Source organism: Sphaeramia orbicularis, chromosome 3, assembly GCF_902148855.1.
Source record: "Sphaeramia orbicularis chromosome 3, fSphaOr1.1, whole genome shotgun sequence".
Lineage (NCBI taxonomy): Eukaryota > Metazoa > Chordata > Actinopteri > Kurtiformes > Apogonidae > Sphaeramia > Sphaeramia orbicularis.
Window position 1 is genome coordinate 47383864 of NC_043959.1, and position 12305 is coordinate 47396168.

Consider the following 12305-nt stretch of genomic DNA (forward strand, 5'->3'; position numbering starts at 1 on the left):
TTTTACAGGAAAAAAAGTTTTTACTGAAAAAAACTATGGTCATTTTGAAATCTTATAATTTTTATAGCATATGATCGTATAAACATAAACATAGATGGACATCATGAAAATCAGTTACATAATGTTTAAAATACATCTACTCCTCTTTTAGCAGGTAAGAGTAAAATGCTTTTAAGAGGTTAAAATCTTCACGTTTACATCAGTCAAAGGTTGACATACAGTGTTAAGTCATACAAGCTAAAATATAAACAAAGACATTTAGAAATCAAATTTAATTATGAATTAACATTTCATTCATTCATATCTGAGGCTGAAAAACATCAGTGGTCTTGAATGAGCTGACATGCTTGCATTAATTCGACAATGACACATGAGGTTTTTACGATCATACCGCTCGCTACAAGAACATGCCTCCCAACACATGACAAGTTGCTAGTAAAGGGCTGATTGCAAGTGCGGCGAGTCTTTGAGCATCCAGCATCGAGGGGGTGAGGATCAGGGTGTAGCGGCTGGCGGGGAGGTTGTTATCGGGGTTTCTGTCAAAACAGCCCCCCGCATTGTCTCTGTGAGTGCTTTAGTGTAGTTAGTGGTGGAGGTATATGAGGGGTAGCTCAGTTGTTGTCAGTTAGACTAAAGACAGTCGAGAAATTCAAGGCAGGTGGAGATAGCTGAACGGGGGTTTGTTGACTGTCTGTGGCAGTTGTGATAGACGGACCGGGAGGGCAGCGAGTGGTCACAGCCTGTAGTTACCATGGAGACAGCTTGTTTCGACAGTTGGAGTGGTTTGCTGCCACAGAGGGACCAACAAGAGGTGGATGAGGAAGATGCTACCTCCTCCCGAAAAGTGTGACTGTCTTAAGAGTTCTTAGCAACCAACTTCATCGTGATGGTCTTCACTTCTGAGTACTCCTTCAAGCCACTTTCTCCCCTGAGAAAAAAAAAAAAAATGAGGACAGGAAATGGTTACAACGCCACTAGTTTTGTATAAACTCTCCCACTGACAAGGACTTTGAAATGTGGCGTATACATTCCCACAGACTCATGATACAGAAATAATACAATAACCTCTTAGATAAAGATTTATGTGATGTTAAGCAATTTTAAAAAGTACATTTTCAAAACACATAGTCTGTATTAGTAATAATGTGGTTAATTGTGTATATTCTACAGGCAGACAACCAAGTCATACTCACAATTCACGGCCGTTGCCAGACATTTTATATCCTCCAAATGGACACTGTGTGCTCAGAGCATTAAAGCAGTTTATCCTAGGAAATACACAAAACATGGATCATTCTGGTGTGCTTGAGTCCTGTGGCTTGCTTTTGAAAAACGTTGCACAATTCTGTGCAGCACATTAATATTAAAGCTGCATTCAGTAAGACTGATGTTAAAATTAGTTGTAATCTCCATTGTCTGGATTTGATCATATAATTTCACTAAACTATGTAAATACGTAGTAAACACAGCTGAACATGGTTGTATTGATATGTACAGTACGTATTTACTAAATCCAGCTGCCTGGTGCAGAATTAGTAAAAGATACAAATTAGGGGATGGAAAAAGAGGATAAAGTGTGTGAAGTTTTATGACTGATGTCGAAGCTGCATCAGCACATTATCTTGTGTTATGCAGCTGATAAGATGGTTTTTACCAGTGCGCCAGAAGTAGAAACAAAGCTTTCAATAAACCAAACTGAACACACACTGGTTTGAAAAAACACCTGAGGTTTGATCACTGATGAGTTAAGAGAAAATATTGTGTAACAGAAACTGATCCCATACTGCAAATGAACCTGCATATGGTTATGAGGTGACGGTACTTTCTAAAATGTGGTAAGGCTGTACAAACTAAGCTGATGGGGAAATATTAAATGATAAAGGAAAGGTTATGACTAACTATTAGATGAAGAACTGGAAGTATTTTCTTAACATGTTACCAGAATCAGCAGATGATGTAGATGATGTACCAGTAAAATCAGGTGGCGACTAAACCACAGCTGATCACTCCCAAATGTCTATATATGAACAGCTCAGAGTGGGCAGTGTGAGAGAGCAGATTTGTTGAGAAAGACAAGAAAAGAGGATAAAAAAAAATAGATGTGGTCTTCTCAAAGTACCAAACAAAATTCTTAGCACAGGAAGAGAAGTGGGATAATGATCGGATGGCAATGAGGATGAAGGACAAGGTAGAGAAATGTTTCCTCAGCGAGCAGAGGATTGCAGTCAAGTATGACAAGTGGTGAAAAATTCTTGGCAGATGTTGATTGTTAGCTATAACTCCACCCCTACTCAAAACCATCTGCAGCTAATTACAAAAAGAAACAAAACAATTTTAGGTCAACTCTAGAAGTATCATTTTATGGCCATTTTATTTATACAAATGATAAAATTAGGGTGTCATTTTACATTTACAATTTATGCTTTGCCTTGTTGTCTTGCACTGACTCGTTTCTTTTAATACTTTTATATCTTAAATGTCTGAGTCAAAGAGAAAAAAAAGTGGAAAAAAAGGAAGAAAAACATTTCTTTGTGGTTTATGTAATGATAGTAAAGTGGCATACTGCCAGTTTACAGTTTGTGGATGCCAGAGTCTGAAATGGTTGATACTTTCCACATGAAAAATATTACTGATTGCAGCTACAAAAGCACAGCAGTTGAAACTCACCAGACGGTGCCAGCCTGCATGGCTGTGGAAATGGTCATGGCTTTGTTGATGTCGGTGGTGAACACAGCACCGACTAAACCATAATCTGTGTTGTTAGCTCTTTCTATCACCTCATCGATAGTTTTGAACTTCATGATCTGCTGTACTGGTCCAAAAATCTGTGAATGAACACAATATTTAGCTTTCACATATATTTGTTTGCATTATTTTCCTAAGACTGGAAGATCTAGGAGGCTGTTGACTTTGTACTCATCTGCTGGTGTTTTACCTCCTCTTTCGCGATGCGCATGTCATCCTTCACATTGGAGAAAACAGTGGGCTCAATGAAGAACCCCTTCAAACCAAGAGCTTTGCCACCACACTCTAGTTTGGCTCCTTCGCTGATGCCACTCTGGATGAACTCCAACACACGGTTCTGCTGCTCCCGACTGATCTATGGAGGTGAAGAACACATGTTACAGCCCAGGACAGTGAAGATGCCGAATAAATGACTATGAGTTTTATTCAGCTGTGCAAGGGTTAAATGACTGTAGATGTTTTGCTGCACTTTACCTGTGGACCCTGTTCAGTTGTGGGGTCGAAGGGGCTGCCGACTATCCTCCTCTTGGCCCTCTCCACGCTCCTGCGGACAAACTCATCATATATGGGCTCCTCCACGTAGATGCGAGAGCCTGCTGTGCAGCACTGGCCTGCATTGAAGAACACACCCTGGTGGGCCTGTTCAACAGCCAGATCCACTGGAAACAAGGAGATGTGACCTGATCAATGACTTTATTACACAGCCTCTTAATTAAAAACTGTCCAACAGAAACCATTTTTACACCCATGAGTCTAATTATTAAGATGGTAACATTAAGTCATCTTCTTTAGGTGAAAAAAGTCATATTTTAACACTAACAGATTACACTGTCTACACCCAGAAACTCCCTCTGATTAAAAAATGTAACAGGGGCAGTGTATTTTTTACTAAATTTGCCCATTATTCAGTGGAGCTATCCTGTGCAAATATGATACCTGACACCTGGGAGACAGGACCATGGGTTAACAGACCCCTGTGATTTATGGGTCTCGACTGAAGCACCCGACTGAGTCAGGGTCCATTCTCTTGATTTACAGACCTTAGGGAGCCCCTCTCACGGCTGCTGAAAGCATTTGAAAGCCTCAGCACCCCCAGTTTGGTCAGACACTTAGAATTTATATGAAACTCATCCATCCACAGGTTTTCATACAATAATGACACTTTTTTTTCAGTATTTTAGCATTTTCTGCTAATTTCTACACACTGAAAGTCCAGAGAAAAGGGCACATAACCACACAAAGAAGGGCTGGCGGCAGACCACCCTGTAAGGCTGACGGGTAAATTGAGTAAATGAATAAGAACTGAATAAACTTACAATCAGCATCTGCAAATATGATGTTGGGGTTCTTTCCTCCCAGCTCCAGCGTCACTCTCTTCAGGTTACTCTTCCCAGCTGCTTCTTGGATCAGCTTGCCGACCTAGCAAGGAAACAGATCTGGGGTTTACTCACGGAGATGCAGGCCTTTGGCCAGATCAGTAAATCAGCTGGAGCCATTAAAAAGCTTAAGAGGCTGGTTAGCTCCAAACAGGGGAAGCACAGGCCGGCCAGCTGAAACATGAGTTCTGCAAACACACACAATGAATATCTATTACAGGTTTTTGTAGATAGCAACAGGAAAATAAAACGGTGTTTCAGCCGGGAACTTCTGATGTCTAATGAAGGGCAGGAAGAGCTGACCACAAGGTGTGTGGGCGGTGGGCTGTGATCTAACTCACTGATAGAGGAGGGGTTGTTTGGTATGAAAGGCTCTAGTGTATCACTGTGGAAGATGACAAAGGATTGGCTGTGGTTTTCTTTATCTTTCTATCATCTTGATTTCCACCTCACTCCTTATCAAGACTGACCAAGAGAAGACTAATAATTAAAACATCTAGAAAACACTGTTTTTCATAAGACTTTTTGGAAAATGTTCATTGGCCAGAAAAAAATTTTCCCTACAAATGAAGGAGCCTTTAATTTTACTCGTATTTGACTTTTAACTTTACAATATCACAAGGAGGCATTGTGATACTGCTCCAGAAGAGCTCTATAGTATATGTCTGCATCTTTTATTTTCAGTGATAGTTACAGAGCTTGCACATAGCTGATAAAATACAACTTACTTGTAGCATATAGTAGAATGGTCCCAGAGAGGATATGGGAGTCACACTATTAATAAGAGTTGTAGTAGTTGATGGAAAAGCCATTATATTTCTTTACTTTTAGTAGGTGGGAGCCATACTATAACATCAAAATAATTATTAATTAATTGTAACTGGTATTACTGTAGGCTATCAAGATTTTAAGGCCTTAGGAGAAATGATCTGCTTTAATTGATGTTCTTTCAACACCAGGATATATTCACCTCAACACATAACAAGTGTGGGAAACCCACCACACTCCCCAGTACCCCTACACCCTAAACCAGTATCCATCTTCCTGTTACTCATGCAGCCTGTTTTATTTTCCAGGAGAACAGACAAGATGAATGGAAAAATATCCTTCGATGTCCAACTAAAAAAACAGGACCTCCACCATGGAAAAGACTCATCGTGTCACTATTGTCTCTTAAGAAACAAAGACAACAAGGGCAAAACAGAAGAGAGTAGACTACATTGGTCTACAATAGAATAACCCAAACTAGATTAAAGTAGAATAGAATAGAATAGAATAGAATAGAATAGAATAGAATAGAATAGAATAGAATAGAATAGAATAGAATTAACCAGACTAGACTAGACTAGACTAGACTAGACTAGAATAGAATAGAATAGAATAGACTAGACTAGACTAGACTAGACTAGAACAGAACAGAACAGAACAGAATAGAATAAAACTAACCAGAATAGACTAGACTAGACTAGACTAGACTAGACTAGAATAGAATAGACTACAATAGAATAGAATAGAATAGAATAGAATAGAATAGAACTAACCAGAATAGACTAGACTAGACTAGAATAGACTAGACTACAATAGAATAGAATAGAATAGAATAGAATAGAATAGAATAGAATAGAATAGAATAGAATAGAATAGAACTAATCAGACTAGACTAGACTAGAGTACAATAGAATAGAATAGAATAGAATAGAACTAACCAGAATAGACTAGACTAGACTACAATAGAATCAAATCGAATCAAATCAAATCAAATCAAATAGAATACAATAGAATATCATAAAGACCCAAGCATATTAGATATCTAGAACAGAACACCCTGTAGTAAATGTATTCCTGTTATACGATGTTTCATGCCTCTGTCTCTCTGAGTGTGTTTGCCTCTTGTCTTTGATCACAGACTCAAAGCGTCTGACTAAAGTTGGTTGGCGTGCGTTTTCTCAGGGGTAAAGAAAACATGCTGTGCTCTTCTGTGGTGACTCTCAGACACATGTGACTCATTCTGAGGATGACTTGTTCTTCTAAAATTCACCTGTAGCTACAGCAGCACCTTCTCTCCACTGAGGAGATGCTGCTGTGGTTATCCCCCTCTGCTGCTACTACAGTGCGGTGACTCACTGTCTGGGCATCAGCAGTCTCTTACAGCTCTGGCTCGTTCTCTCAGTAATTGACTCCAGATCACAGGAAACAACAGGAAAACTAGTAAAAGAAACTGGGCCACTCACAAAGGAAACTTTCAATCAAGATGAGATGATAAAACAAAGAAGATGTTTGTGTGCAACTTCAAATGCACATATTGATTGTGACAGAGAATGACAGACGGAAAATGATATGTTAGATGTTATATTATAATAAAAATAATAAAAGACACAGAATTAGTACCATTCATTCAGCAGAGTAATTTTTTTCTAGAAGTCAATATTATATAAGATCAGCATGTTAATTATATAATACTTGAGTTGTTACTGATATAAAATGGCCCCTTATTTTCTATGATCAGTTGTAATTAGTCATATTTTTTAAACCTACATGAATTCCATGGGTTTTTCTTAATTTTTATTTTCATGGGCAAATTATTGCATACAGACAAACTGATGAGTGAAGAATGTCTTGCTGAAATAGACCATAACAGAATATTTTAAATCAATCAAATGGCGCAGTGCATGTGCAACAAATATGGGGAAAATGTAACTGCCCCTCTTTGAAATATTTTTGCATCCTGTTATAACTTGTGGACATAATTATGAGTGGCTGATGGCTAAAGTTAGGCTTTTCAACTGGAATTCCTGCTTTGTTGGGAAATTAAAATACAAAAAACTGTAAACTGGACCCATAATTGCCTATCTTTCATGGATGTACTCCACCTCATGAAGGTTAAGCAGTTTAGAAAATGAATGAACAAATTTAGGTATTTATGTATATGACTTCAGTTCAACAGTTAACTAGGTTCTTATCAAGTCGGAAAGTGCATATTTGCAATAGAGAATTAGGTGTCAATATCCTATCCACCTATGAAAATCCACCATCAGCTGAACTATCGATAGTGGAACCTCAGTTATGTCGACATAAATGCTTCACTTCACTTAAAATTGTGTCTGTTTGGCTTGTTATCAATAGAACAAACACAGTACGAAACTAAATTATTAAAAACCACAGTATTGATAAGCTCTACTGTTATTGGTTCTGCAATCAGTATTGTTGATGATAGATGTCCTATTTATCATTGCTTAACAAAAGGTATTTTTCACAAGTGCAACAAAAATATATGCATATAATGACTGAAACTGTAGAAACATCCACAACATGTTGAAAATCCACAACATACAGGAATATAAATGTTAAAACCAATGTTAAAGCACAGTTAAGTAACACAATGACAATTCTATTCCTGATCTGAACAAAATCCAAACAGAACTGATAAATGTATGGTTAATATAGCAGCTCCATAAGCAGCTTCAGTAAGACTAAATCTTATTTACTTTCAGTGACGGTGATGTTTCATATCTGTATCTGTGTGAGCTTATCAGATGTTGCTCACAACACATTCAGTATACACACAGTTTCTCCAGCACACTGCCAGACTCAAAACAGACATCTCCACAAACCAAACATTACATAAACCTGGGTCATTTACCAAACATACATATAAAATACAGGCTGCTTGCATCAAAACATAAATTCCACATGAGGAATGCTGTAAATGGTTTTACCAGGAGGGTTAGTTTGCAGTTAGAAACAACAGATGTTTATAAATAATCAACACCAATGGAAATATTCTGTCACTCTCACTGTTCTCTCCTGTCTGAGAAATTCATTCTGACTGCTATACCTCTGAGCGCTCAACACCTAACATGGTATGTCCTTGATGATTTAGCTTTCCATTAACTGCTTTCCAGGTCTGCAAAGCTGCAAGGGTTTATCCTGTACGTTTCCTGATAGTACGTTCCTTTAAATCAGCAAGGACAGAGGAGGGAAAACAGAAGAGCCACAGTGTATCCACAGAGATGCGTTCCTGCTCTTGACAGTGCAAATATGTGCATGTGTACGAGATAAAATCAGAGCCCCCCATCATGAGGATTAATGACAGGGCAGGCATCTTATGTAAGACCCCATTTGTTTGTCATTTAGACTTCAATAGAGGCACACAACATCCCCTAATTACACAGCCTGCTCTTATGCTCTGCACATGTTGGTCACTGTGTCACTTCTGTTAGCTGACAAAAGAAAGCAGTAGGCAGCTGTTGATCTGAGCCACATTAATGGGGAAAAGTACCTCAGTTGATCCTGTGAAAGCCACTTTGTCTATGCCCATGTGCGAAGCAATTGCAGCTCCTGCCGTTGGCCCGAATCCTGGCAAAATATTGATGACTCCCGGTGGAAACCCAGCCTGTCAAAACAATATGAGAGGAAACAAGCTTTAGCGGAGATGACAGCAGAGCCAAGCAAAACCACAGGCAGTGTGGGGGAATCCGGACCCAACCCAACCTCCCTACCAGCAGAGAATGGAGAGAACATCAAAAAGAAGAAGGCAGCAGACAGATAGTCTCCAAAAAGAGGCGAGGCCACAGAGGGCAGAGGGAAGACAGGGAGGATGTGGACACTAAGGTTTCTACAGCATGTTTGGGTTTATAGACACTGCCATGGGACGCTGCATTGTTCCTATCCTGTTTAACTTACTCATGATATTAGTATGTAACAACAATGGAAGCACAGCACATGCACTTACTGATATATTTTATAGGAAAATGAACTATAGTGTCTGCATTCTCTCTGAATAATCTCATTTATCTCCATTGTTTGCACATTACATTTTGCACACATTATGCTATTGCATTGGATCTCTGTATTTTCGCTGATATTTAACTTTGTATGAACAATTCTGTTTGTAAAATATTCTCATAAGCAAGTGTCTACATGAACTTTATGTTGGAGTCTGTTTTGAGAGGATGTGGTGGATTTTTGACATGTCTGTGTATTTGTAACTTTACAGTATCTAGTGTTATAGTAGTGCTGAGTAGAAAAGAAACACTTGGCAGAGGAATGAGGATTTTTGTAGAAAACCCAAATCTTCTACATGGATATCACTGTTGTGGCTGGTATGTATGTAGGACATGAATCTTACAAACTGAACCTTTCAGTACTTGACTCCTTCTTAGACTAGCTATTATAATAATGCTTAGGAACATCACTACAAGTATGGATAGCTTTTGGTTGATGTGGGGAGTTTTTCCCAGGTATCTTTCTGAAACATGTACAGCTACAGTATGTTTATAACCTGCGATGAACTGGCAACATGTCCAGGGTGTTACTGGCCTTTGCCATAGGTAGCAGGGATAGGCTCCAACACCCCAGCGACCCTCTCGAGGACAAAGCGGTTAAGAAGATGAATGAATGAAAATGCCAAAAAAAATGTTAAAATCCCTTCTATATCACCCACACTGAACCTTGCAGATTATCCTGCTTATCCACGAATCACAAATTGTATTTGAAATCACTAAAATTCCATTTGCACGCATTTCAGATTTCCATATAATTACTCATTTTGCAATGATATAGAGAACTCTTTTTATAGTTGATTTCATGATCATGGTTATGATCAAAGTCTGAAAAACACACAGGTGACAGTGACAGTGTGTTGAAGATAATATTTATCTCCACAGTTTAAGCACTGCACCAGAACTGGAGAAAGATCTGGCTGAACCCATTTACAATCTGGAGTGGGAGGAGAACTCTCTGGTTTCTTTGTATTTCTTCTACAGCAGCCCTGGCTCAGTGCTGAAATCTCGCCTTTGTGAAAAATGTTTGAGGGGTGGGGGCTTGTTTTGATGTATGTAGGAATATGAGACCTGATGTCAAAATGTCTAAACGCCAAAAAAAGTCAAGACTACCTGCATTAGTGCATGAAAAATTGTATGAATGATCAAATCTTGCCACTTTCAGATGTAGTTGCATTTTTGTGAGTGTTGCTTCACATAGTGACATGAAATTTGAAAACACACCGACAGGGGAAGGGGAGGAGGATACTGGCCAATGGACAGATGATTCCAGCACATTACTTCCTGTTTCCTCAGAGTTATGTTAATGTTGGACAGTACAGTGGGTGAAATAATAAGACATGTTACATTTGTGATTGTGTTGTTTACCTCCTTGACGAGAGCTGCAATGTAGAGGCAGGTGAGTGGTGTTTGCTCAGCAGGTTTGAGGATGACAGTGTTTCCACATGCGAGCGCCGGGCCCAGCTTCCATGCTGTCATCATCAGAGGGAAGTTCCACTGTGTATGACACACACACACACACACACACACACACACACACACACACACACACACACACACACATACACACACACACACACATACACACACAGGAAAAAGGCATGATGCATCTGACTGACACGCTGGGTGGTCACAAGTCAAGCTCAATAACTCATCGCACTGAAGTCACTTACTCTCATTTTCACTCTGTCTAAACATAGTTAAGTGAGAAAATGTTCTCGGCACTTGTACAGTATTTTCTCTTCCCACAGTATTCTGAGAAAGTGGGGAAATTGCAACACATCTGCAATAGGCCCATATCACTGTACATCACACAGGCCTGTGTTATTTCTGCTTTACACAGGAGCCCATGGGGCTCAACAACACAGAACCACACGCTTTCTGCACTCTTGCACAATCACCAGCGTCTCTTTCTCCTTGATCTTTTCCTCCTTTCTCACCATTCTTTTTTCCTCAATGTGAAATCCCTCTGCTCACTCTTGTGCTTCTCACTTCTTTTTCTCTATTACTCAAACTGGCAGCGTCATTTTTGGGGCTTACCAGAAGGATTTACTCAAATACACAATAAAAGGGAATTTCAGGAAAATGCAGTATGTAATTCAACAAACAGGCCAGACATTTAACATCTCTTTTAAATCCAGTCATTTCACTGTTATCTGTATGTTATGTGGATGGCTTTCATGTCCACTTGTATCCATCATGTATATCAGTAAGTTTAGACTCACGGGAATAATTTGTCCACAGACTCCAATGGGCTCATATCTGGTAAATGTCAGATACTCTCCATCTGCACACACAAGCACACACACAAAGACAAAACAGGGTTATTCTTCTCAGTGGTTTCATCTTGAAAAATGACTGAAACATATGAAAACTGTCACCACTTGATACCCCTGGTGTTGTTGACTCAACATGTTAATTTGTAAATGAATCCACACGCAGCATTCTTGGTTCCTTTACCCTGGTGAGAGATTACATTTCGTTTCGAGCCTCCAACAGCACAGGCATGTGTGTAACTGTTTTAGGTCATAGAGATGGGTGTTATGCTGGAAAGGTTTGCTCATTCCTCTTGCATTACTTGAGTAAAAGGAGGTACTTACTGAGGGTGTGCCATGCTTGTTCATTCTCCTCTAAAGTACTAAAAACAATTGATATTAAGAAATATATGCATGTATTTTCTGCAGCAGTCCTTTGCTGAAGCATTGTCATGTTACTTTGGACTGAAATGATGAATGGTGACCAGTGAGGTAATAATTTTCAGAGGAAGACAGTAAATGTTTGACAACGGACACAGAAGTTAAGAATATGGGGCAGTAAAAGCACCAGTAACTCAGCATTTCCCACGAACCCAGAGTGAATGTTAAATCTTTCAAAACTGTTATTGGTTGGAGAATGGAAATATAAACTTATTAGACATGTGATTTTAAGAAGGAACTGAAATAATACAAGGTTTGTTTGAAAATATGAAGCCTGCAAATGACTTATATTTCAGTTTGGAACGTGTAATGTAAACTACATCAAACTAAAGCAGCTAAAGCTACATAATGACACTCCTAATTCATTCCAAACTGTCCATGATACAAATTCAACACCATAATCTTAGCGTACTGCACAAGATGAACAGATGCGGAGGAGTTGTTAATGGCAGCTGTCCTGCACATCATTTTGACAGGTGAAAAAATACGATTACTGACATCCTGACATAACACAGGCTACAGGAATACCCTAGTTTATTTTCTCTAAAAGTCTACAAGAGGAATGAAGCTTAAACCAAAGCCCTGGGAAAAGGCTCACCGTGGTTGGTTTGGCAGCAGTGTACAAGAGAAGCTTTGAGAGGGACAATACCGCGGTATCAGAAGGGCTCCCATGTGTTCTTTCTTTCTTATTCTTATTTCCTTTTTTG

The 12305-nt window shown here is 39.1% G+C and overlaps 1 protein-coding gene across 3 annotated transcripts in view; it reads right to left on the reverse strand.

Moving 5' to 3' along the window:
- aldh1a2 (aldehyde dehydrogenase 1 family, member A2) overlaps window positions 1–12305 on the reverse strand; it is a 27092-nt gene continuing 14787 nt past the window's right edge. For all 3 annotated transcript variants that reach the window (XM_030123327.1, XM_030123319.1, XM_030123330.1), the window contains 9 exons: window positions 11128–11189; window positions 10271–10399; window positions 8401–8514; window positions 4062–4164; window positions 3220–3404; window positions 2936–3100; window positions 2668–2825; window positions 1194–1268; window positions 1–928 (listed from right to left, as the gene is read on the reverse strand). In XM_030123327.1, the coding sequence (XP_029979187.1) occupies window positions 856–928; window positions 1194–1268; window positions 2668–2825; window positions 2936–3100; window positions 3220–3404; window positions 4062–4164; window positions 8401–8514; window positions 10271–10399; window positions 11128–11189 (1064 nt within the window). In that variant the 3' untranslated portion in view covers window positions 1–855. The remainder of the gene's footprint in view (window positions 929–1193; window positions 1269–2667; window positions 2826–2935; window positions 3101–3219; window positions 3405–4061; window positions 4165–8400; window positions 8515–10270; window positions 10400–11127; window positions 11190–12305) is intronic.